This window comes from Fundulus heteroclitus, chromosome 22 (assembly GCF_011125445.2).
Source record: "Fundulus heteroclitus isolate FHET01 chromosome 22, MU-UCD_Fhet_4.1, whole genome shotgun sequence".
NCBI classification, from domain to species: Eukaryota; Metazoa; Chordata; class Actinopteri; order Cyprinodontiformes; family Fundulidae; genus Fundulus; species Fundulus heteroclitus.
This window is the reverse complement of record NC_046382.1, coordinates 8,276,193-8,303,097: the sequence shown is the minus strand read 5'-3', so window position 1 is coordinate 8,303,097 and position 26,905 is coordinate 8,276,193. Positions and strand designations below refer to the sequence as shown.

The 26,905-nt window shown below is 41.7% G+C and overlaps 2 protein-coding genes across 2 annotated transcripts; one reads left to right on the top strand and one right to left on the bottom strand.

The window, feature by feature from the left end:
- Window positions 1-13,711: 13,711 nt before the first annotated feature.
- LOC118557044 (mini-chromosome maintenance complex-binding protein-like) lies at window positions 13,712-26,589 on the bottom strand. Its single transcript, XM_036125934.1, is given in 14 exon segments — window positions 13,712-13,953; window positions 14,033-14,100; window positions 14,187-14,354; window positions 15,120-15,253; window positions 15,365-15,530; window positions 18,404-18,514; window positions 20,454-20,490; window positions 20,570-20,654; window positions 23,661-23,796; window positions 25,763-25,852; window positions 25,930-25,971; window positions 26,087-26,227; window positions 26,310-26,401; window positions 26,574-26,589. Coding segments are annotated over 14 exon segments (1,413 nt in total). The 3' UTR covers window positions 13,712-13,826.
- On the top strand, window positions 21,447-23,105 carry LOC118557195 (E3 ubiquitin/ISG15 ligase TRIM25-like). The gene has a single exon (XM_036126743.1). It carries the CDS (start codon window positions 21,447-21,449, stop codon window positions 23,103-23,105), a length of 1,659 nt encoding a protein of 552 aa, XP_035982636.1.
- Window positions 26,590-26,905: the final 316 nt, after the last annotated feature.

The window sequence follows — 26,905 nt, the reverse complement described above, 5'->3', positions numbered from 1 at the left end:
ATGTGTTTTTGTCTGTTTTTCCCCTGCCATTCACTATATGCACGCGAGAAAGCAACAACAAAAAAACGCGTGTTAACGTCAAATAAACATGCACGCATATCGAGTTGGCAAGCATTTCAGTTTAAAGTTCTTCCAGCATCGAATATGACAGAAACAAGTTAGTTGTAACCACTGCCAAGTTAAACTTTGGTATTGAACATAAAATGGTAATGCTGCTCCCTGCTGTTACCTCAGAAATTGCCTGTTTTTGGTAGATTTTTTTCCCCATAAAGAGAATTCCCTGTTAGTGGCAATAAGCTTTAATTTATTATTATTGCTATTTTTTGTTTTACATGTTTAAGTTGAGCTTTACACTAAATATGTGTTACTGATAAGTGCTACAAATGTTACAACACTTTTGTTCATATGGCAGCAGAACATTAAAATAAAAGTGCTCTTTACACTACTTTTGAATTCATTCTTGGAGTTTGTAAATACAATGCATCTAATCATGATTAATCAGGCAAATTATGCGATTAATCGCAATTAAATATTTTAATCGTTGCCCAGCCCTAATATATATATATATATATATATATATATATATATATATATATATATATATATATATATATATATATATATATATGACCAAGACCGAACCAGCCCTGCGAAGGGTTTTTTCCACATGCTTCTCTGACAAGCAGTTACCTCAGCAGACAACAACATACAGCACAGCACTCCCAACCACAGACTTATAGAATGTGTACAGCATTTTTCTACAAAGATTAAATGATTTTAGCCTGCAAAGACAGTGGAGCCGACTCTAGCTGTTATTAAGTGAGGCATCAGCTGTACAGCTGTTTTGGGATGTTACTGCCTTGGTTAAGAAGCTGAATAAGCAACTACTTAACCAAAATTTGGCTCTATTTTAAAAAACAGTTATTTAATGCATAATGATTAGGATGTACACAAAGACTGGTTTATGTACAATGCAATGACAATTAAAGACTGTACCAAATGTACTGTATAATGTGGCATATTATTACATTATTCGTTTGAAATAAAAACATTTTATATAGGAACAATGTGCCTATATAAAATAGCAGAAACTATAAAAAAACACAAACATTTCAATTAATTTGAGAATTATTTGACCATATTTACAAAGTGGTACCACTGATGTTCAAAAACATTCAAATGAATGCAGAAAAATGCTTAGAATGTTAAGCAATTATTATTTCAACAACAATAATTACATCAATGTGTGCTGAACAATAATAATAAATATTACAACAACTATCAATAACTATACAAAATACTACTACGGCTACTAATAATACTAATAATAACAAAAAATAATAACAATAAATATATCAGAGAAACACAACATGTAAGATATTAAATTACACTAAAGTTAAAGTTTCAAAACAGTGCTGGATAAAAGCTGACAAGAGAAAAGGAACAATGCTTAGTTAACAACAAGAACATTACTGATAACAAAACAAACAATGAAAAGATGAATCAATTCTCTGCAGCTTGCTGCACATATTCAGTTTTCCCCCATTTTTAACAATCTTAACATAAACCCTCTGTTTGGTAAGTAGGTTGTCAAACGCTTCCCACAGGCTGTTTTCTACCTCCACATGCTGGTATGTGGAAACAAAGAGCTCCACATCTCCATCTTTAAAGCCTTCAGTAACTCTCAGGATCTCGACCACAAAGTCATCTCCGGGCTGCACAACCTGCTGACAGGAAAGGGGCCTTTAGCAGATCTAACCTGAGCGTTTCTCTCCTAAGACTATGAGACCACGTTATTTAGAAAGAGAAACGTGGACTTAAAGCTGTTCTGGTTGTGTGGGTGGGTCTGCATGCTCCCACCCAAATTAATTTACCTCTCTTGTAGGACGGTGCTTGCAGCTTGTAAGAGGATTTTGCCAGCTGGTCTCTGTATGTTGAGCTGGTCACCTTCAGGTGACTTGCTTGGATGTTCCTACTGCAAAGTTTTCACCTGCAGCTTCTCGCCACAGGCAGAGACTAATTTAGTACCTATTATTGCTGAGACTACTTTGATCAAAACCTTACAACAGAAAACAGGTAAAAAAAAATTAAAAACCAAGACACAGAGCTATTTTGTGTTTAATACTCAAATGTATGTATGTTAATCATTCTGTCCAACTCTCACCCGCTCCAACTTCAGATGCTTCAAGGGGACCTCTTCTCAGCCACTCCTCACATTCTTCACTGAGGAGATCTAAAGAGCAACAAGGTGGATTGATGCACTGAAGTGTTGGATCTGTTTTAATTAAATGTGGTGAATTATTTTCTTTAAATACAATCAGCTTACTTGGACAGTTTGACCTTCCGCGGTCAGCAGGCTGACGCCATGTTTAACCTCTGGGGTTGGGTGGGTGGAGAAGTTCTGCAGCTACCTTCATGAAGGCTTATACTGGTTATACTGTCTATGGTCACGCTGCTCCCGATGGTCAGTCCAAAGCACAAACAATTCAACCCTGAGATACCCCCAAGGAAGAAAGAGCTCCTCATCTAAAAGTCACAGGTTTGCAAAAGTCACACCTCTAAACAAATATGTTTTTAACCTTGATGTAAGGAGTGATTTCAACGCTTTTACAGTTTTCTGGAAGTTTGAGCAAAGGAACTAAATGCTGCTTCTCCATGTTTGGTTCTGGTTCTGGGTGTGCAGAGTAGGCTGGAGGCAAAATACCTTAGTGGTCTGGAGGGATGATACAATAATAACAAGTCTGTGATGTCTTTAGGTGCTAAGCCATTCAGGGATTTTTAGACTAACAGAAGTATTTTAAAGCATATTCTCTGAGATACAGGGTGTCGGGGTTCAGTTTTGCCCTCTTCACCCTGGACAGTTCTGGCACCTTCCACCCCATATTCAGCCTCATCTCCACTCACTTTTGATTCCTGCCACCTGCCGTTCCTAATCAGCCCGGACTCATTCCACCTGTCAGCCAACATACTTAAGGACTCCTCTGTCAGCTCACCCCTGCCGGATCGTCTTCATTTGTACCTCGTCCTCGCCTTGCCTCACATCTACCTGCCTGTGCTCCCTACGTCTGCCTGCCTGCACCCTTTGTCTGCCATGCCTCTGCTCCCTACGTCTGCCAGTTCCAGCTCCGCCATCCAGCTCCAGGCATCTCCACCATTCCTCTGCAGCAGCCTGGTACAGCCTTTTGGTTCTTCCTGACACTATTCAACCTTTTCAATAAAAACTCTTTAAACATGGCTCTGTGTGTGGCTGAATTCGGGTTCAGATCCTAAAACCCTGACACAGAAAGCCAGTGTAAGGACTTTAGAACTGGGGTGATGTTCTTTCTTAGTCTTAGTGAGGAAACGGGTAGCAGCGTTCTGGATCAGTATCAGCGTTCTGATCGTCTTTTTGGCAGACCTCTGAAAACACAGATAGTGTGACACGTACTGTGTCACTTCCTGTTGTCACGGTGTGAAATGTCTGTTGCTCCAGGCTCTCTTGCTTTTATATATCTGTTTCTAACACATAAGCTCTTTTAAAACATTCTCTGTTGCTGCACTTCACGTTTGGGAACTCCGCGTGTTTCACACGGTTTGCTTTTCTCAGCGTGGTAAGAGGTCGCTAGCCGAGCTTTAGCGTAGCCTAGCTTTTGTCTCACAATGGCTTTCTCCGCTATCCGTCCATTGGCTTCTCGGTCTCAGTCTAAGTCTCCCCCTATCTCCTGCTCTCTATGTCAGATGTAATTATTCCTCTGCCTCCTTTAGTGATAATTGTACATGTAATAATTGTAATGCTTTTGTAGCTTTGGAGGCGAGGGTGTCAGAATTGGAGACCCGGCTCCGAGCTATTGAAAAACCAGGTGGTAGCCTTCGAATCCTACCTGAAACTGCTGGCTAAGTATAAGCGTGAATACAGTAAGATTGTTATTCACGCTGGCGGTGATGACACCCGGTTACGCCAATCAGAGGTCACTAAAGTTGGTGTTGCTTCGGTGTGTAAGTTTCCTAAAACAATGTCGGACTTCATAATTTTCTCTGGTCCCCTGCCTGATGTGACCAGTGATGACATGTTTAGCCGCATGTCATCATTCAACCGCTGGTTGTCTAGGTGGTGTCCTGAAAACGACGTGGGCTACATCGATAACTGGCAAACTTCCTGGGCAAAACCTGGTCTGATCCGGAGAGACAGCATCCATCCCACTTTGGATGGTGCAGCTCTTCTTTCTTGGAATCTGGCTGGATTTATTAGTTCTCCTAAATGCTGACAACTCAGGGTCCAGACCAGGAAGCAGAGCCGTGGTTTAACACACCTCTCTGCAGCTTATGTACTGTTACCCACCCATTAGGGTAATTGAGACAGTGTCTTTCCCACGACCAAAACTAGATGGATATATAACGGATCTAAAAGGAGAAAATCATAAAAATCTAATAAAAATCAATACAACTCACCTTGAACCAAAAAATAAAACTATTAAATGTGGTCTATTAAATATAAGGTCTCTCCCTCCAAAGACTGTTAGTTAAAGAATTGATTTCTGATAATCAGATTTATTTTGTCTCACAGAAACCTGGCTACAAGAGGACTACGTTAGTATAAATGAGTCAACTCCATCCATTTATTTAATTTTCCACATTCCCAGATCTACAGGAAGAGGAGGAGGAGTAGCAACCATCTTTTAGTCTGATTTATTAATTAGTCCCAGGCCAATTAATAACTACAATTCTTTTGAACATTTAACCCTCAGTTTCCCTCATCCAAACTGCAAAGCAATAAAACCTCTTCTCTTTGTTGTTTTGTATCGTCCACCAGGCCCTTACCCTCAGTTTTTGGATCAGTTGTCAGACTTGTTATCTGATTTTGTGTTAAACACTAACAAGGTTATTATAGTGGGGGATTTTAACATTCATTTTGACGCAGAATGTGATAACGTTAGTGTAGCATTGAAAACTATCCTAGATTCAATTGGTTTTGCTCAAAATGTGCATAAACCGACACACTCCTGGCTTCATACTTTAGACCTTGTGCTGACATATGGCACTGATTGTGAAGAATTAACAGTATTTCCTCACAACACTGTCCTATCTGAGCATTTTTAATAACCTGTGAGTTTAATTTAACTGAGTTCTCCAACCCAAAAAGAGGGTTCCATTATAATAGATCATTATTAGATAATGCTGTATCAAACTTTAAAGAGTCTGTCCCCCCTTTAATATCCACAGAAATGCAGAAATGTCCTGCAGATGGCAGCAATGTTGTTGCTTCCCATTTACAAATAGACGCCTTTGTTAACGGTGTGAATTTCTCATTGCGTTCTGCATTAGACAATGTAGCTCCCTTGAAAAAGAAGCTGATTATTCACAGGAAGCTGGCTCCCTGGTTTGATTTAGAGCTGCATTCCTTGAAGCACAATGTCAGGAAATTGGAGAGAAAATGGCGCTCTACACACCAAGAGGAATCCTACTTAATCTGGAGGGACAGTCTATTGTTGTATAACAAGACCCTTTGCAGAGTTAGAGCAGCATATTTTAATCATTAATTGAGGAGAATAAAAATAATCCTAGCTTTCTCTTCAGTACAGTTGCCAAACTTACCCAGAGTCCCGGCTCTGTTGATCTATCCATTCCCTTAGCTCTTAGCAGTAATGACTTTATGGGATTCTTCACAAATAAAATTGATTCCATTAAAAATAATAATAATGATAATAAAAATAATTGGCATCCTCCCAAACATGATTACCTCATCCTTAGTAAGTGAGGCAGCGTTGGAGGAATCTTTAGAACCTGTGCGGTGTTTGAACTGTTTAAAGCAGTAGAGCTTTCTGAGCTATCTAAAATTTTAGATTCATCTAAAACTTCTACCTGTATGTTGCACCCAATACCAACCAAGTTGTTTAAGGACATATTCCCTTTGATCAGTGGCACTATTTTAGACATGATTAATCTATCCTTAGTAAATGGATATGTACCACAGGCTTTTAAAGTAGCTGTTATTAAACCTTTACTTAAGAAACCATCTCTTGATCAAGATGAGTTAATAAACTAGACAATTTCTGAAGAAACTTTGCAAAGCGACTGCCTCGTGGTGCGTACCGTACCCTGACTGAGTGGAATGATTTTTGTGTCTTTGGATCATTTCTGCAGCATGTAGCAGAGGCAAAAAGGGGTGAAAAATGAATGTTTGACACCTCATAAAATAGACATGCTTTATCCATCATGACCCAGAGTTGTTGTGGAGCTTTCTCAGTAAAGGAAGTACAGAATCTGTCAAGCAGAAGTTTGTAAGACCTTCCTAGAGCTACTTCCGGTTAGCAACATGCTAACAGTTAGCCGCTAACATAGTTGTATTTAGTATCAAATGGTGATGGTACTCTGTTAGTTTGGTCCAAATCCTGTACTGGGAAGTGCCTCAAAAAGGGAGATAATACGATTTTGCATGGTTCTTGTTTATTACATCACCATGGTAACTGAAATGGCAGCTTATACAAAAAGAGCACCTGACTGGATGAAGAGGCACTTTTTGACATGTATATTATGGGGGTGAAAATGTAATATATTGAACCTGCCACACCAGGTTTTGATCCTGCAACCTCTGGAGTGCCAGTCCCACAACTTACTTGTATACGTAGCCATTGAAGAGCATTGGTTGAGAGATGGCGGCGAGCAACACTTCGTTTCTCCGGAACCGTAAATGCTAGAGACGTAATTTTTTCTGTGTTTATTTCGTAAGGGATAGGGGAACATGACAAGCTATTGGTTTTTGCTGGAAATATTGTATGGGACGTTTTGGCATGTTTTTTGCTATTTACGTCGCTATGGTAACTCAAAATTCGCTGCAGCAGTTCGCTGTTGTCGGACGTTTCAGATGCTGTAATTCATCCTATCGCTAGTAGTGATCATGCTCCTGTTACTTTAACCCTAACAAATAAAAAAATAACCCCACAAAACAAGAGCTGGAGATTTAATACATCACTGCTTAAAGATGAAGAATTTAATACATTTTTCAAAGAAGAGTGGGCTTCATACTTAGAACACAATGATCTACCAGGCACTTCAGCATCTATACTTTGGGAAGCAGGGAAAGCAGTGATGAGAGGCAAAATAATTTCATTCTCATCTCACAAAAAGAAGTTGGAAAACAAGAAGATTCAGGAATTAGAAGAAAAACTGAATTTACTAGAAACTTTCCTGGAAGAGGGAAAGTTGGGTAAAATATGTAAAATAAAACTAGAATTGAACCAGCATATTGAAAAGCAAAACAAATTTCTAATACAAAAACTTCGATTAGAAAATTTTGAACATGGCAATAAGTCAGGAAGCTTGTTAGCTAATCAGTTTAAAATAAATAAAGAGAAAACGACTATATTTGTAGTTACAGATTCCAATGGGAATACATTACATGATCCAGAATGTATAAATAACACCTTCCGTGATTTCTACAAAACTTTATACACATCACAGATAAATCCATCAGACAATGTCATCAAGCAGTTTCTGGATAAAATTACACTTCCTAAACTATCAGATAACCAAAGAGCGATACTGGACTCACCGCTGACAACAGTTGAAGTTCAGGAAGCTTTAACAAGCATGCCCAATAAAAAGGCTCCAGGCCCAGATGGATTCCCTACTGAGTTTTATAAGGAGTTCTGGAGTATTCTGGCACCAACGTTTCACAGAATGTTGCAAGAAATTCAGGAAAATGGCAGATTTCCAGCTAATATGAACTCTGCCACCATCAGTCTTCTGCTTAAGCCAGGCAAAGATCCTATGTTGCCCACCAGCTATCGTCCCATATCCTTAATCAACGTGGATATTAAAATAATATGTAAAGCTTTTGCAAAACGATTAGATAAAGTCACTCCTTTCATTATCCACCCAGACCAAGCTGGCTTTATCAGAGGAAGGCAGTCATCCACAAACCCACGCAGATTACTTAATTTAATAGATTATTCCTACAGTACAAATAATAAAACTATTATAATGTCTTTAGATGCAGAAAAAGCATTTGATAGAGTAAATTGGAATTTTTTATTCGCTACTTTGCATAAATTTGGTTTTGGCAATTTTTTTCTAAATTGGTTAAAAATTTTATACAGCTCTCCTACAGCCTGTGTCAGGATAAATAATCAAACATCTTCCAGCTTTTGTCTCCAGAGGGGCACTAGGCAAGGATGCCCACTTTCCCCCTCACTTTTTGCCATTTTTATTGAACCTCTAGCAGCAACAATTAGACAAACAAAGGTTATTAAAGGTATAAAATGCATGAATATAGAGCATAAGATTAGTCTTTATGCTGATGATGTATTACTCTATCTTCAGCACTCAAACTCTTCCCTTTCTCAAGTAATTAGATTACTAGAATCCTTCTCAAAGGATTCTGATTACTCTATAAACTGGTCTAAATTTACGGTACTGCCAATTAATTGCTCTTTCCAAAACCCCCTAGATTTACATTTGCGATCAGGAAATATTACATATTTATCACTGTGTCGTCTAAACGTGCGGATTTAGTAAAATCTAATCACATCCCACTTTTAAAAAAGATAGAAGATGACCCGGATAGATGGAAATCGCTTCCAATTTCACTCATGGATAGGGTAGCTTTGATTAAAATGATGGTCTTACCTAGAATTAATTACTTATTTTCAATGATCCCCAATAAACCATCATCTGACTGGTTTAAATCTCTAGACTTTTCAATCTCTAAATTTCTTTGGAAAGATAAACTGCCCCGTATCAGCTTAAAGACGCTACAGAAAACTAAAGACAGAGGGGGACTTGGCAAATAGACTACAATATATCACTAAATGGATAAAGCATAATCTTTTAGAGGAGCCCTGGATAGATATAGAACAGAAAATATGCAATAATATCATGATTTCAGATTTGCCGTTTATTAGCTCAAATATAAAACGGCATACATGCTTTAAAAATATCAATATCAGCTCTACTCTGACAGCATGGTGGGAGTTTCTTAAAATGACAAAGTCGTCACTTATCCCATGCAGTCGTACACCCATCTGGAACAACCCTGACATCCTACAAAATAATAATATGATAAACTTTACATACTGGAAGAATAAAGGTATTGAATATCTGGAACATTTACTTGATGGAACCGAGTTCATCAATTTTTCCAAACTAAATATGCAATATGGCATTAGTAAAAATAAATTTTTGGAATATGAACAACTTAAATCTATAATTAGAAAAAATTTTAAGCATATTAAAGGTGGTTTACAAATTCCAAGTAATATATTAGAGTTCCTAGATTTGAACCCCCCCAAACTACTGTCTAAATCATACAGGACACTGACTAAAATAGATGATTCAACATCTCTTCCTGTTATGAAATGGGAAGAGGATCTATCAGTCAGCTTTGAACAAAACTTCTGGGCTCAGATATGTCTAAGAACTTTCAAATTGACTAGAAACACCAACTTACAACTAATACAATACAAAATCCTTCACAGAGTACACTACACAGGTCAAAGATTATTCAAGATGGGTTTGGCACAATCTAATTTCTGTCCAAACTGCATAGGCAATCATCCTGATAATTATATTCATGCGTTATGGTTATGCACACCAGTCCAGAGATTCTGGACACAGATATGTAAGGACTTATCAAAGTGCTTGAGCTGTAAAATTACACCTTCCCCATCAGTTTGCTTGCTTGGTAATTTTGAGGAAAGCCCTCTGGGGAATAAAATAGTTTACATGGTTTTCACTGCACTATGTATCGCAAAGAAAACTATCCTCATGAATTGGAAAAGTAAGGAGAATCTCAGTATCAATCAGTATAGAGATCTTTTGTTGGATCATATTAATCTTGAGACAGCATCTGCATCCACATCTGCTCGATCTCTTTGGGCTCCTTTGATTAGCACTATCACTTAGTGGAATGGGGGGCGGTGGGTTGCTTCCTGCAGGGCGCAGTGGCTGGGTGGAGGGGTTCCTGGGGCTCTGGGGGCACTTGGAGTGGGGCGCTTGGTGGGTCTGACTCCAGGGTCTGTTGCCACCATCTGGGAGGAGCTTGGGAGGCCTACGGGTGGCCTACAGCGCCGCTTGCGGCGCTCTTGGGGAGCTACGCGGTGACGGACGTGGGTTACTGACCTGGTAGCTGTGCTGTCGCTGGGTGGGTCCTGGGTGGGCCTGGGGTCCCTGGGGCGCGCCGCCCTCAGGCGGGGGCCCCGGCGGGGCCTCAGGGGTTCCGGTTCCGGGGGGTGTGCCGCTTGGGGTCTGGGCCGGCGTGCGCCCGGGTGTCTGCCCCTGCACGGGGCCTCTGGTGCGCTGGGGGGACTCGGGGCCTGTTGAGCTGGTAGGGGGGCATGGTCATTAACATCACAAGGCAGATGCTCTTCCCTTTCTTTGGGTTGGCACTCTGCTAGTGGGGGGAGGGGAGGGAGGGGGAGTAGTGACTTACCCAGCCTGGATGTCTACTGTCGAATGTATGGTGAGATGTTTGAATGTTAGTGTTGGGGAGGGGTTAAATCTACAGGTGAGGTGGGGTGGGGGGGGGGGGTTGGTGGACGTTCTGGTGGGCTTGTGTCCGGCCCCCTGTCCCGGTCCTGGTCCGTGTAGTCTCCCGGTGCGGGTTTCGCCTGGGGGGTGGGGTTTGGGATGGCTCGTGCGGGCTGGCTGGCCAGGGTCCCCCATCTTATTAATTTATTTGTTTATTTATATTTATTTATTTATATAGATTTATTATTATTATTATTAAATATTATTATTATTATTGTTATTATTATTATTATTAATATTTGGGGGGGGGTTAAAGCCAGTAGGCTTGGGGGGTGGGCTGGGGGAGGTAGAGGTGTTGGTCCTGGTGGGTGGTTGGCTGTGCTCCCAGTTTTAATTCAATTCAATTTAATTTTATTTATATAGCGCCAAATCATGAAACATGTCATCTCAAGGCACTTTACAAAATCAAGTTCAATCATATTATATAGATTATACAGATTGGTCAAAAATGTCCTATATATGTAATATTCTGGTTTCTGTTCTGGTTTTATTTTTGAGTCATTTTACTCTCCTGCTTTAGGTTCTCTGCTTACTTTGAGTTTCTGTCCTGTCTGGGTTTTTATTTACTCTTAGTTTATCCAGTTTGTCATCTGTTTTAGTCTAAGCTTTATTTTCTGTTTTAGGTTTTTTCTTCAGAGTGATTTTGTTTCTTAAAAATTTTTACATTTTGTTTTTATTCAGCTGTAGAAACCCTTGCAACATATATTGATGTAGAGCTGTGTGTCACCTGCATACTTATGGTAACTGATTTTTTCTTTTATCTGCTGAGCAAGAAGGTGCAGATATTAAATAGGAAGGGACCCAGGATGGACCCTACTGACACAAAGAAAATAAATCTGTCCTTTAATTAGGATTTAAACCATTCGAGTGCTGTAGAAAGGCCGACCCAGTTTTCCAGGCACGCTAACAGAATGGAGTGATGAACTGTACCGAATGCTGCACTGAGGTCCAATAATACTAGCACTGTGGTTCTTCCACATTCTGCATTTATATGGATATCATTAAACACCTAGGCAAGGGTGGTCTCTGTACTGTGGTGAGCATGGAAACCTGACTGGAATCAGGCTTATCTTAGTTGGTTAACTAGTCAGGCTATCTGCTCAGGTAGGGGCTGCAGCAGGAAGCCTAGAAACATGCTGCTGGTAGCTTCATAACTCTAGTTTCAAAACAGCATTACCATAATCAGATTGAGCTCTCCGTTAGTTTGCTCACTAGTGACCAGAAATATTTCCAAACAGCTGAATAGGAAATGTGTAGCAGCATTGTTTCACCCAGCTGACCAACAGTGTGAAGAAGCAGGTGTGAATAAAAGTCAGGCACTTTAGGCCTCAGCTACCTGACTCTGGACTTTTTTTAATATATATAACAAAATAAATCAAATCACCTATTATTGCTTTGTTTTATAAGCATGTGTGAATATTTAATTGTTGGATTGTGACGCTGTTGGCCGTCCGTAGCTCTGTGGACTCTGCTGATTGACGTGTCTACTTTTAAGACTAGGCTTAAAACTTTTCTTTTTGACAAAAATTATAACTAGTGACTCATGTTACTCTCAGCTACCTTTATAGTTTTACTGCTATAGGCTTAGGCTACTGGAGTATATCAGGATCTAATTTTCTCACTATATTGAGTTCTACTGTTCTTCAATTATGCATTATGTGTTGTCATTTCTGCTTTAACTTTCTGTTCTCTCTCTTTTCTCTTCATAGTAGGTACACCTGGTCTGGCGTTCTGTTAACTGTGACATCATCCAGAGAAGACGGCTCACCCGCTACTACCATCTAATGTAGAACAGATTACTAGATCAATGTGTGCTTCTGTGCTTTTTTGTTTCTCTTGTTGTGTCTCTGTTCTGTCTTCTGTAACCCCAGTCGGTCGAGGCAGATGACCGTTCATACTGAGCCCGGTTCTGCCGGAGGTTTTTTTTCCCCGTTAATGGGTGGTTTTTCTTCCCACTGTCGCTTCATGCTTGCTCAGTATGAGGGATTGCAGCAAAGCCATGTACAATGCAGATGACTCTTCCTGTGGCTCTACGGTTCCCCAGGAGTGAATGCTGCTTGTCGGGACTTTGATGCAATCAACTGGTTTCCTTATATAGGACATTTTTGACCAATCTGTATAATCTGACCCAATCTGTATAATATGATTGAACTTGACTTTGTAAAGTGCCTTGAGATGACATGTTTCATGATTTGGCGCTATATAAATAAAATTGAATTGAATTGAATTGAATTGAACGTGCTGCTGCCAAAGATTCAGGGTGATTTGCTGCGGTGCAAAGCTTTCATGCTGAGGGTTAAAGGTGCGTTTGATCTTTGTTATAAACACTGGAGCTTTTCTCCAAGCTGAGCATGCCTCTGCTGTGTTAAGCTGATGAGGAACAGGGAAAAGCTGAACATTCCTGATTAACATGTTGTCGTGTGCTTTTTATTATATTAATATGCTGTCAAAGGATCCTATTTGTGGGTGTGTTGCTTATTATAAAAATAGTTGAATGACATTTATTAGATTAATTGCAGCATCCAGGTGGATCTTAAAAAATTAGATCAATTAAAAGCCGATTTATTTTAGTAATTCAATTCAAAACATTCTTAACATCTTCCCACTATAGTTGTATATTTCCACAGTTTATTTAATTTATGGGGTAGAGGTAAATCAAAAAGCATTCTCATAAAATGTAAACTAAAAATACATATTACTGAAATGTCTTTTAAATCACCATGATAAGGATAAAGCTGGGTGTTCACGCAAATCCATAACGTTTATTGGAAGGAAAAGGTTTAGAAGCAGCTTGAGCTTGAAGACCTGCCACCTCACAGTCCAAAGGAGATGGGACACTTCTTTAATCGAAAGCTCTTTTTAGTAGAAGCTTTTTATTGGTCCAACGTTATTAAACTAAATTTGGTGTCTCCATTACCTGGAAGCCAAAACAACAAAATGAAAAAAAGGCTTGAAATATAAACCACTAAGTGCAATTACTATATTAGTTTTACTTTAAATAAGGAACACAAATATGTTAAGGTATAATAATTTAGTAATTTACTGAGATGCTCTTTGACACGTTGACAACTTAAAAGTTTGAAAACAACACAGCATTTTATGGAAGTAGAATATAACGTTTTAATTTTGGTCTGTAGCAAAACCGTCAAAAATCCAGAGGAAAGAAATTCTTAAATATTCTCAATTCAGAGCAATTCATTAATGAGAATACTTATATATACATTTTATGCGCAGCTTGTTATACAAAAACATCTTAACTGAGGGGCACATGAAAAAAGTCTTTATTACAAACGGATATCAAAAATAAACAAAAATGGCAGTGATCACGGCTCGTTGCCGTTGACGCTCTTGTGCTGCTCCATCTGGCTCCTTCGCAGTGTCTCAATGTGTCTGGCCCTCAGCCAGCTGTCTCTGGACAGAGACGTCTGTCCTAGGCTCAGCGAGAGCAGCCTGCAGAGACAAAGTCACATTTCAGCACCGTCAGGGTTAAAAGCTGAAAATCTGACCGGTAGCGGTTCTGATGGCCCACCTCGCCACAACAGCAGACATGCTCTGGGGGTCGTCCTTCCTCATGTCAACAAAGTCGTCTTCAACCGCCTGGGGAGCCCAACAAAAAATGGCTGAGCCGTTCAAACACACTCTGACCCAAACTACCAAAGAGCTGACGTGATGCAGCAGCTAACCTTTGTCACTTCCTCTGAGATGCTGTAGTCGAGCAGCCGATCCACGCCCAGGAAGACTCTGAACTTGTTCAGCTGTGATGAGGCCTGCAAATGGATATGGAGGCTGCCCAGGTACTCCTCCATGTGGGACGGAGCCACCTGAGGCTGCAGGTGAATGTGACAGTCGGACTGTGGAGACATAGAGGGAGAAACGCTGACGCCAAGCTGTGGAATGAGTTTCCACATTAAACTAGATACAGAAATTTACTCAAGACGTTCAGTGTGCAATCTGTGTAAAACCAACACCAGTGTTTCCTGCAAGAATGTGCATAGGCGAGGCGGTGAGTTTGGGGGGGGGGGGTGGTTTGAGGGGGACGACACGTTTTCCGCGGACTGACTCGCGGACCGGGGGGGTGGGTGGGGGGTGGACGACACGTTTTCCGCTGACCGACTCGCGGAGCGGGGGGTATCCATGTGTTCTTTCCCTGCCATTCAGGCACGCACGAAAGCAACAACAAACCGCGTGTTAACGTCACATTTTTTTTTTTTTTGGGAATGTTGGCGAGGCGGTAGCGTGAGTTGGGCGAGGCGGCCGCCTCACCAAGATAGCGCTGCGGGAAACCCTGAACACTAAATGGAGGCGTGGCTTCAGGTTTCATCTTTCTAACACCTACTCTGCAGTCACAACTTATTTCCAATAAAACATATTCTGATCCTGAAGATTAAACTGATACATATAGTCAAATATCCAATGCATTCCCCACTGATAATTGGTCTACTGTCCCTTAACGAGTCACATCTTGACCACAGACTTTTTTTAGCCAATTATCAAGATTCTGCTATAATCCTGGCTGAATATGTGTCCACTCTTCTGTAAAGTTCATGTAATGTGCTCCTCCAGGCATGAGGGGGATAACCCTGCAGGAGCCCGTCTTATTGGCCCTTTGTCCTCACCGGGAGCAGCGAGCGGCCCTCTGACGCAATGAGCACGTTAATATTGCTGGGGAACTCCATCTGGTAGAAGTTAAAGTCATAATCTACCTTCTGCCAAGAGATCAGGTTCCCTAAGGCCTTAACATTACGCACACCTACAGCACAGAGAGAGGGAAGGGGTGGCCACAGTCAGGAGTGTTCAGGCAGGACACACAGAGCAGTTAGTCCTCTCAGCGTCGCCCTCTTGTGGTTCCTACAAGCCTCACCAGTGGTGTCCAGCTGCCCCTGCTCCAGCTGGGTTTCATCCAGGAAGAGGGACGTGTTCTTAGCCAGCTGCAGCGCTCCGCTCACCAGCCGGTTTGCCACATAGTCTTTCTTAGGCACCAGCCGCATCTGGTTCATGTTCTGGAGGCTCATCGCCAGGTAGTAGGACTGCAGTAAAACCCAGATAACACATACAGCAGCTCAGAAAACATGAAGCAGGACGCAGCAGTGAGGGGAGTTACAGACGTATCTCAGTCATTTCAACCAAAACGACGAATTTCATCTTTATTCCTCTTCCTTTAGATTATAACTGCTTACAGCTGATTAAAAAAAATCTCCAATTCAGCTTCCCCAGAAATTAGAACATCACATAAGGGCAAAAGCTGATTTTTAATTCTGAAATTTGATCGCATGTTGTCCACAATCATGGTGAACTTTATTGACACCTTCTTCAGGACACCAAAGATCATTGCTTTAGAAAATGTTTGGTGTATCCGCTGGAAAGTTTAGTGGAAGAAAAAACTAGGATGGCTAAAAAAAAAGTGCTGATGCAGCAGGGATAACTGCAGCATTGAGAGGATTGTGAAGCAACACCTTGGAGACACCAGACCCAAGAGAAACACTGTAGTTAAGAGGAAGAAGACCTTCAGTCAGCCACTGCTGGACATGAGTGTTCATTCATGGGACAGCAGCAGTTAAGCAATGATGTTGTTTGTTCCTACTTGGTCAGCTTCTAATGGGAAATGTTCACCAAAAGAGGGTACTATTGACAATTTTCAGCAAATTCAGGGAAATCAGTGCATGTGTGAATTAGCACTTCACTGTTACTCTTGGAGCTGAATATCATACTAATGAGAATAACTTATCCAGATGTTTATCTTTATCTGCAACAGATTCTTTGTGTTTAAATGCATGTTTCTAGTCGTTATTCATGCATAATCATATGGTAATGTTTTTATTGTATAATAAATTGCTTTTAAGCCCAATTGTTTTGTTTTTTTGTAGCTAATTAACAAAGCGGACGATTAACTGAAACTGTCCTTAATTAGCCTAGAGAACCATAATGCTCCTGTACACAAGAGTCTGCAGAAACTCTACATGTTGGCCGTTTGATGATTAAAACAATGCATTTCAACAATAAATTGTCGAATGTTAAGTTTAGCCCCTACTGCAACACTCATCAACAAGATCTGCAGATTAGAGGCTCAGTTTAGAGCAGGGATTCCAAAAATGTGGTGCTGCCACTAGGGGGTGCGCAAGCTGAAAACTGTAATGGAGGTCTGACAATGTTTTTTTTCCCCCACACAATAAAGATGTCTAAATGAACATTTCATTTATAAAAATTAAAACCAAAAACTGTAAATTGAATCAATAAATAAAAATGTATTGTATTGATGCAGCTTCTTGATTACGCTCACGCATAGAGCTGCAGTATTTTTCATTGTAATTCAGACAGGTGCAGTTCATTTTAAAGATGGTTTTAACGTGTATCCAGACAGAAACAGGGAAACCGGAGGTGGGGCTGCTGGCAGCTGAGGTGTGTTGCCCTCGGTGTGTTTACCTGCTGAAGGTAACCGCTGAGAAAAAAAAACCCAGAAAATTTCTCTGATTAACAGCAGCTTTAAGGAGTGCCCTTTTATGGTTACTCTTTCTGCTCGCTGACTCGCTCGTCATCTGATGTATTTTGAGGTTTAAATTGCGAGTAAGACTCAGATTTGGAAGCTGGTACCTGAAATAAATAAAGTGAGAACACACATGTAACCCACGCCACATAAGGCCCTACTTCTGGTTTCAGTTTGATAGTAGCACGCCCTGTCCCGTTAAAAGCGGCAGGTCCCTGACCTGTACAGATTGCTCCATGGATGCTACAGCCAACGCTGAACAAACTGAACTGAAGTGTTTTATTTTTTGGTCTTTTCTTTAAATTATCCTGTTGGGGTATACTGTCTACTTTTTCCCTTGAAATTATATTGATTGTTCACATTTTTTCCCATGTGTGTATGTGTATTATATCTTTTCATAGCCATATGCATTATATTATTATATAGCTCATTAACATGTATATTTAACTAATATTTTTTCTTCTACAACATTAAATATACAACTATTAATCGTAATTCTTTTGTTGTCATTTATTCACACCCCTTGACTCTGTGGCCGAATCTACTTCTGAGCTTATTTAGCAGTCAGTCCAGCACTAGCCTTAGCATTACAAGTGGCGAGCTAGCCAGGAGTCAGATGGTGTGAATAATCTTCTGATTAAATATGGATTGTGTTGCGCAAGCAGGTATCAATATAGCACACGTTGTTTTGATCTTGGGCGTAACTAATACTTCATCAGATAACGAAATCCTTGATATATTACGCACACATGGCTCACTTAAAACAGTTTTAACGGTTTGTGATCCAAACAGCACCTTCTATAAAAACCTTATCGTTGAGTTTGAAGAAGCGTTTTTTCTGCCATAAGTTCACTTCTGCCCACAGATACAAGTCAGAGTCTGCTGCTAACCGTGTGTTTTGCTTCACTGCTCTCAAAGATGAGTATAGCGCCACAGTGGGGAGCAGCAGCCCTATGCCTGACAACATCAGCAGTTTTAAAGAAATGGCTGAACAGAGTTGGACAAGTTTTGAGCACATTCTCAAATCAGTGATGGACCAGATCCACCAGTGTTTGAAGACCCAAGGAGCAATTAAAATTGGAAAATGGAGAGGATGCAGAACGGCCCGGCACGACCACGCGAAAGCCGCCAGGCAGATCCTATACATACTCATTCTGTACAAAGACTGTCTCTGAACCAATCTATAAGATTGGGTGTGCGGCTAAAAAAAGTTTGGGAACCCCTGGTTTAGAGCAAACTGACACCAGCGCTGTTGTGCAGGCAGCCTTTTATATCCATTCATGCTTGAAGTATACCCACGCCATGAGCAAGGAACTCAAATAACAAAATTTTAAATTTTTTCAACTTAATTGTTGAAACCAACAAACCTTTTCAATGAGAATCTGGTTTAGTCAGACTCTCCTGCATCCATGAACTCACCGAAGGCACGAGCTGCTGGATGATCTGGTAGAGGCGTTCTGTGTACGATGAGACGGCGGGACAGCCACTCAGGTTCAAGGCCAGTGCAGATGTTTGGAAAACATCTGAGGTCTGTGTGTCCTTGGCAGCGAGGTGAAGGGAGCAGATCAGCTGGCTGGTGTTCTCACAGACATTTTTTACACCTCGCTGGAACAAGCCACAGTGCCAGCATGCTTTAAGTCTGCCTCCATCATTCCAGTGCCGAAGAAACCTCAAATCACCTGCTTTAACGACTACCGGCCTGTTGCACTGACTCCCGTCATGATGAAGTGCTTTGAAAAGCTGGTGAAAGAACACATAATCTCCAGTCTTCCACCAACACTCGACCCGTTCCAGTTCACCTACCGACGAAACCGCTCAACTGAGGACGCCATCTCCTCTGCTCTTCACCTGAGCCTAGCACACCTGGAGGAGAAGAACACGCATGTGCGGATGCTGTTCCTGGACTTCAGTTCAGCGTTTAACACCATCATCCCACAGCACCTGGTGGGAAAACTAGAACATCTAGGCTTTAGCACACCCCTTCGCAACTGGCTTCTACACTTCCTCACCAACAGACCTCAGTCAGTCCGGGTCGGACAGAACACCTCTGATGTCATCACCCTCAGCACGGGCTCCCCTCAGGGCTGCGTCCTGAGCCCCCTGCTGTTCACCCTGATGACACACAACTGCGTCCCCAGGTTCACCGCCAATCACATTGTGAAGTTTGCTGACGACACAACGGTGGTGGGCCTGACCAGAGACGACAACGACCAGGACTACAGAGAGGAGGTGGAGCAGCTGGTGGGCTGGTGCAGAGAAAACAGCCTGATTCTGAATGTGGAGAAGACAAAGGAGATCATTGTCGACTTCAGGAAGAACCGCTCCCACTGCTCATCAACAGCTCAGCTGTGGAGGTGGTCAGCAGCACCAAGTTCCTGGGGGTGCACATCAAGGATAACCTCACCTGGTATGTGAACACCACGTCACTGGTGAAGAAGGCACATAAACGACTGTACTTCCTGCAGAGGATGAGGAGAGCCCACCTGCCCCCGCCCATCCTCAAGTCCTTCTACAGAAGCACTATAGAGAGCATTCTGACCAGCTGTCTCTTTGTGTGGTGTGGAGGCTGCAGTGCCGCCGACTGGAGGAACGTGAGGAGAGTGGTGAGGACAGCAGAAGGGATCATCCGGGCTCCTCTCCCCTCCATCAAGGACATTTCATCACAGCGCTGTGTGACCCGAGCCCGTAACATCATCGGGGACCCCTCACACCCGCACCATGGACTTTTCTCCCTACTGCCTTCTGGGAAGAGGTTCCGCAGCATCTACTGCAGGTCCTCCAAGTTCTGCAAAAGCTTTTTCCCTGCTGCCATCAGACTGTTGAACTGCTAGAACTGCTAAAGCCACAAAAGGGACTCTTAACATTCCCCTGCACTGTTTAGTTTTACATTGTTTAAATTTCAAGTGTTTACATAAACCGCTGCTGCACCTTTATCCTGAAATTTACTGCAATTTACTGTGATTTTTCCTTACAATGTACTGTGATTTTTTTTTTACATTTTTTACATTTCAATTGTTTACATAAACCGCTGCTGCATCTTTATCCTGAAATCTACTGCAATTTACTGTGATCTTTCAAGCTGTATGCAAACGAAAAAAATTTTTGTACGCACTTTGGCCATACAAAATGACAAAAAAGTTGTCTAAGTCTAAGATAAAGTTAGACTTAGACTGTTTTTCGACGTTTGTGGAGCTGTTCCCAGAAATAAGACCATGTCTGCCAAAAAAGGCTGGAAGCACATGGACGCTGCTGGGACGCGGCGCAGACCAATGGACACAGATTCTTATTGTAACACACACACATCTGTGGGATATAAAAAAGCTATGACCAGTGTATGTAATCAGAACTTTTGCTCGCACCCGTTGTACGTGTGAGTTTTGGAAATAAAAAGAGTTCTCCGGTTGGCAAGCAGAGAGGCCTCGTCTCCCTGTGTCTCCTTTATTTTTTACAGTTCAATAGTCTCCCACACCAGCTTGCCCAGCAGCAGAACATCTCGCCTGGCGTACCTGTGACAGCACAAAGATTGCCTAGGTTTCTTGACAAGGCTCCTTAAAGCCTTTCCGGATGGAGCTGAGCTGGACCTACACAGTAGAAATGAGATGCAGGAGGAGGTACTCAGCAGCCAGAGCGTCTCCCAGGTGGACGTGGGAGAAGTATGAGAGCAGCTCCGCTCGTGTTCCCAGCATTAATCCCTTGTCTCTTGTGTCTCAGGTTGCCTCATGCTTGGATCCCACTCCACTGGAAACTTTGTGACCTCCCTTATCTTCTTGCTGTGCATGACAGCAGGATAAATATTGAGCTATGGAGGGTCAACTGCACATGTAATATAGAAAATGTTCATATACACAATAATTTAACTAAAACTGGAAATACATGAATTTAATGTTTCTACAGATGATCAGGAAATAGATCTTAAAATGACCCTTTGTGATGCTACACTGGGTATAAAATCTTAGTTTAAAGGTTTTCAACCAGCTGACAGTTTATACAGGAGATTCAAAGCCTGAAATTATGAGTGTCTCATGTGATGCTGAAGCAGATAAGATATTTTATTTTCTCCTTCGGTTTTCAAGAACACGCTTACCTCACACAAACTTATATTTTAAGTATATTTTAACGTCTGAAAATATTTTCTTGGAAAACCTCAACAAAACCAAAACATTTCTGAAAAATCCTCAATAAATGGAGCAGAAAACTTTTTAGAATCAGTAAATAGGAGGAGGTCAAAGGTTAGATTTACAGCTCTGCTCCTTATACTGCAGGCTATAAAAACTTGTTAACCGTCCCACTTCTTCCCGCTCTCTTACACACCTTGAAGCTGGATGGAGCCAAGATCTGCTGAAGCTGAAAGCTGATTGGCTGCCGCCTCTCTGCTCTGACATGTCATTAGTAGATCAGAGCTCAAACCTCTTTCTGTTCTCAGGAAGTGAAATGCACATAGTCACTGTGACTGAGAGGAGAAATGGAGCAGAACCAGCTGGACCGAGAAACCTTCTCCTGTTCGATCTGTCTGGATCTACTGAAGGATCCAGTGACTACTTCCTGTGGACACAGCTACTGTATGAAGTGTATTAAAGCACACTGGGATGAAGAGGATCAGAAAGGAATCCACAGCTGCCCTCAGTGCAGGGAGACCTTCATACCAAGGCCTGCTCTGAAGAAAAACACTATATTAGCAGCTTTAGTGGAGCAGCTGAAGAAGACTGGAGTCCAAGCTGCTCCTGCTGATCACTGCTATGCTGGACCTGAAGATGTGGCATGTGATGTCTGCACTGGAAGAAAACTGAAAGCCATCAAGTCCTGTTTAGTCTGTTTGGCCTCTTACTGTGAGAAACACCTTCAGCCTCATTATGATTCAGCTGCATTTAAGAAACACAAGCTGGTGGAGCCCTCCAAGAACCTCCAGGAGAACATCTGCTCTCGTCATGATGAGGTGATGAAGATCTTCTGCCGTACTGATCAGAAGTCTATCTGTTATCTCTGTTTAATGGATGACCATAAAGGCCACGACACAGTCTCAGCTGCAGCAGAAAGGACGGAGAGGCAGAGAGAGCTCCGGGTGAGACGAGAAAACATCCAGCAGAGAATCCAGGACAGAGAGAAAGATGTGAAGCTGCTTCAACAGGAGCTGGAGGCCATCAACCGCTCTGCTGCTAAAACAGTGGAGGACAGTGAGAAGATCTTCACTGAGCTGATCCATCTCATCCAGAAAAGAAGCTCTGATGTGAAGCAGCAGATCAGATCGCAGCAGGAAACTGAAGGGAGTCGAGTCAAAGAGCTTCAGGAGAAGCTGGAGCAGGAGATCACTGAGCTGAAGAGGAAAGACGCTGAGCTGAAGCAGCTCTCAGACACAGAGGATCACAACCAGTTTCTCAACAACTACCCCTCACTGTCAGCACTCAGTGAGTCTACACACTCATCCAGCATCAAGATCCGTCCTCTGAGCTACTTTGAGGATGTGACAGCAGCTGTGTCAGAGCTCAGAGATATACTACAGGACATCCTGAGAGACGCATGGACAAACATCTCACTGAGACTCACTGAGGTAGAGGTTTTACTGTCAGAACCAGAACCAAAGAGCAGAGCTGGATTCCTGAAATATTCATGTAAAATCACACTGAATCCAAACACAGCAAACAGTTATCTGGCACTATCAGAGGGGAACAGAAAAGTGACATGGATGAATCAACCTCAGTCTTATTCTAGACATCCAGACAGATTCACAGGTTGTTCTCAAGTTCTGAGTAGAGAGAGTCTGACTGGACGTTGTTACTGGGAGGTGGAGATAAGAGAGGATGTTTATGTAGCAGTTGCATACAAGAATATCCGCAGAGCAGGAAGGGATGAATGTGGATTTGGATTTGATGACAAATCTTGGGCATTAATTTGTTACCTAAACAGTTTTCATTTTGGTCACAACAGCATCTGCACCTCCATCTCAGGTCCAGTTTCCCCCAGAGTAGGAGTGTACCTGGATCACAGAGCAGGTATTCTGTCCTTCTACAGCATCTCTGAAACCATGACTCTCCTCCACAGAGTCCAGACCACGTTCACTCAGCCGCTATATGCAGGAGTTTGGGTTGGTCTTAGAGGTTCTGCTGAGTTCTGTAAACCCAAATAGATAGAATTCACTGAAAGTTCATTGAGTTTGATTCTGATTTTTAATTTTCCAGCAGATTTTTTTTTTTTTATCATTGTTGTTTTATGTCTAAACTGCACAGAAATCAATTGTCAGAGATTGTTAGAACTTGTTTTTCCTTATATGTGATGTTCTGGTTCTGTTGAATTTGTTCATTTCTCAACATTTTGGTCTAAAACAGCTGATCAGCACCTGAATATTTGCTTTTTATCCCTCTGTGTTTCTTCCAGTAGCAAAGACTGAACTCAGTAATAAAATGTTAAATGTTAATGGTTGAAAAAGTGGAACCAGTAGTTTGATCGGGTTCTGGTTCAGATGCAGGTATCAATTAATCTATTGGTTTTATTTTCATTTATTTCTTAATGTGGGATTTTGTCAACACTGATTGAATGTTTTCAATTTTAAGTCTGGGTCTGTCTCTTTTTCATTTTAATGTGATTTTACTGCAATAAAGAGTGGATTTATTTTAAGGGATTTTCATATATTTTCTGTCAGTTCTTATTGTAATAGCAGGTGTGGAGCTCTGAAGGCACCTACCTGCATGTGTCTCCTTCTGTTTCTGTGGCTGACTTTCCATTTCCTCGTCCTCCTCGTAGCTCTGCTTCTGTCTGCTTACCACGTACGACATGGAGGGGACCGCCCTCCCCTGGTTACCTGTCGTCTTTGCATACCTGTGCGGTAGGATTAAGGAAAGGTCCAAGGTTCTCACATATGAAAACGTGATTAACTATCATACAAAAGACCTTCGTAGACGGGTCAGCGCATGCATTGCCTTGATATATCCCTCTTTGTGTGGAACTAGACGCTCCGGTTGCAAAGACCCTAGAGGAGTTAGAACTTTAAACCGCATTTAAAAATTATTGCCCTGGGATATCTGAACCGACTAACAGACCACTAATCATCATGTGCCAGCAGGTCAGCAAGATCTCTGAACAGAAGCTCCCTCCTCATGCAAAACCAACAATGATGTTGTTCCAGTTAGTTATTCAGCTATTTATGGACATGTGCAATTTTCTCCAGCTTAGAAGTCAAAACATCTGATTAGTTAGAAATGAACCTGCGGATCCAACCGATTTTTTCCTGCCTAATAATCTTATAGATTGGTCAAAAGGTTCCTCTCTAAGGAAACTGTGATGGTCCGACCAGTAAGGCAAAAGGACAAAGGCATATATAAAAAAGTATTTTCTATTTATTTTTCCAAAAATTGTTCACAGAAGACTTCTAACATCAAATCTCAAGAAAAAACTGACCTACAATGAACACACAGGGGAATTTCTACACAAAGGCTAGCCAACACAAAACGAGGAGGGGTGGGAGATGAGACAAAGACAACAATACATCAACATAAATAACTAATTCAAACCAACATATCTTGACTACAACACAACTATCAAAACACGACAACCTAACACCACAGAGATTTTAGCAGTTATGTTGTTAGTAGAGAGAGAGGTAGATTCTTTAACATCAAGTCCCCTGCTTCCAGCAGCCTGATGGTTTGTTCCATTTCCTGGTTTGCCTTTCAACCAGTCCTCTCCCCCAGCCAGTCCTCCAAACTCAGCAAAACAGAAATTAATGATTGCAATAAACAAAAAGGTGTTTACCAAATGTGTGCACCCATAATAGTAAACAACCTAATGCAAAAACAAAACTATATTGTGTGAAGACATTTAAATAAATACTAACACTGAGGAGAAGATGGAGGAACCTCCACAGAAACCCAGCAGATTGCATCAAGTCATTGACCTGCAGGATTCAGTCCTCCAGAAAGACTGCATTGTTGATGGCTTTGCAGCAATCCCTCATAATAAGCATGCAAGAAGCGACAGTGGAGAGGAAAACTCCAGCAGAACCAGGCTCAGTGTGAACGCTCATCTGCCTCGACCCACTGGAGGTTAGAGAAGACAGAGTAGAGACACAGAAAGCACAGAAGCACACAATGAGATAGGAATCCTTTCTATGTTATATGGTAATAGCGGATGATCTGTCTCCCCTGGATGATGTCACAGCTAACAGAACGCCAGACCAGATGTACCTGCTATTAAGAGAAAAATGACAGAGAACAAAAAGTTAAAGCAAGCAATGCAAATTGGAGAAGGCAAGGCAAATTTATTTGCATAGCACATAACAGTACAGAGACAATGCAAAGTGCTTTACATGATTAAAATATAGGAAAATAAAACAGAATAAAAGCAAGTAGTAATAACATGTAGAAACTTAAGCAAACATTTAAAACAGTTTTACTTCAAAGTTGAACTAATGATGTTTCAGTAAAACATTTGAACTAAAACAGTTGAAGGCAATCCTAACCAAATGTGTTTTTAATCTTGATTTAATGGAACTCAGGCTTTCAGCACTTTTACAGTTTTCTGGAAGTTTGTTTCTGATAAGTGGAGCATAGGAACTTAATGCTGCTTCTCCATGTCTGGTTCTGGTTCTGGTTCCGCAGAGCAGGCTGGAGCCAGAAGATCTGAGTGGTCTGGAGGGTTGATGCACTGATAACAAGTCTGTGATGTATTTAGGTGCTAAGCCTCATACATTAGACCACAGAGCAAGATTTCAGACAACTTCCTGCAAAGTGTAAAAACACCTAATCTAAAAGGAAAAGTCACATTCCTCTGATCTATGCATGAGGATATGTCCTTGGCCCATTGGTTTTCTCCAGGGATGGACACACAGTAGAAAGTCTGTCTCTCTGCAGTTACTGTGCTTCTCCAGTTTAAGTCCACCTGGAGATCAAAACAGCTGATCAGGCTGTGTTGTGGCATTCATGAATCCTTCAAAGTCTAAAGAGAGGAAGCCTTACCCCAGACTCTGTCACGTCTTTATATTTGCCACATCGCAGCGTCTGGGGAGAGTCAGAGAGTAAAATTAGAGGACAACGTCTAAAATGTCAGAAAATGTAGCAGCAGCGGAGGCCTCTATGCAAATATCTGCAGGATAGCAAACAAGGAAGCACACACTTTGGCCTTTGTGGACAGATCGACAGTCTCTTAGACTCCCATGTAGAACTCCGGATCAAACATGTCTTGGATTAAACATTGAAACTTCACCAGGCTGTTGGGCTTCAGGTAGTGAAGAGGGACGTCGTTCAGGGTGGGGACCTGCGTCCAGAAAAAGAGGTGGCCATGTGTTAAAACAGGTGAGGATATGTGTGCTTTCAGGTGCTTAAAGAATCAGAATTACCCAAGTCTGAGCTTCTTTCTGCTTCAGCTGCTGTCTGAAAAATTCCACCGCCTTTGCCTCCCATACTGAGCTTTGATCAGTCTGGGAAGCAGCTGAGATATCAGACAGCAGGTCTGGTTGAGCTATAGGCATTGAGCTGACTTAATTTTTGTAACTATCTTACCATAGTGTCCATTTGGTATTTCTGCAATAAACATGCATCTAAAAGTTAATTTACTTCAGAATTTCCAGCAGGACTTTAAACCTGCTCAAAAGTACCAATACCTGCTTTAATGACCATGATGCCACTGGGTTTGATTGGCCAGCAAACTGGTGTAGAGAAACTATGGAGGATGATGAGAGACACCACAACCAATGACATAGATGACCTGAAGGCTGCTGTCAAAGCAACCCGAGTTTCCAGAACCATAGGTTGTTCTAGATGGGGGCCAAAAGGGACCAGCACCCTCTCAGACTGGTCCTGGACTGTGTACTGAAGACATAATACTAAATTGGTTTCTGATGATGATATTGTCATGATATTTTTCTAGGATGAACCCGGACACAGAACGCACACACAGAGCTAGTTCTTAGGAGTGAGTTTATTGAGAAGTGTG

Excerpts from the sequence above, each read along its gene's own strand:
- LOC118557195 (XM_036126743.1), top strand. The coding sequence starts at position 21,447 with ATGGAGCAGAACCAGCTGGACCGAGAAACCTTCTCCTGTTCGATCTGT.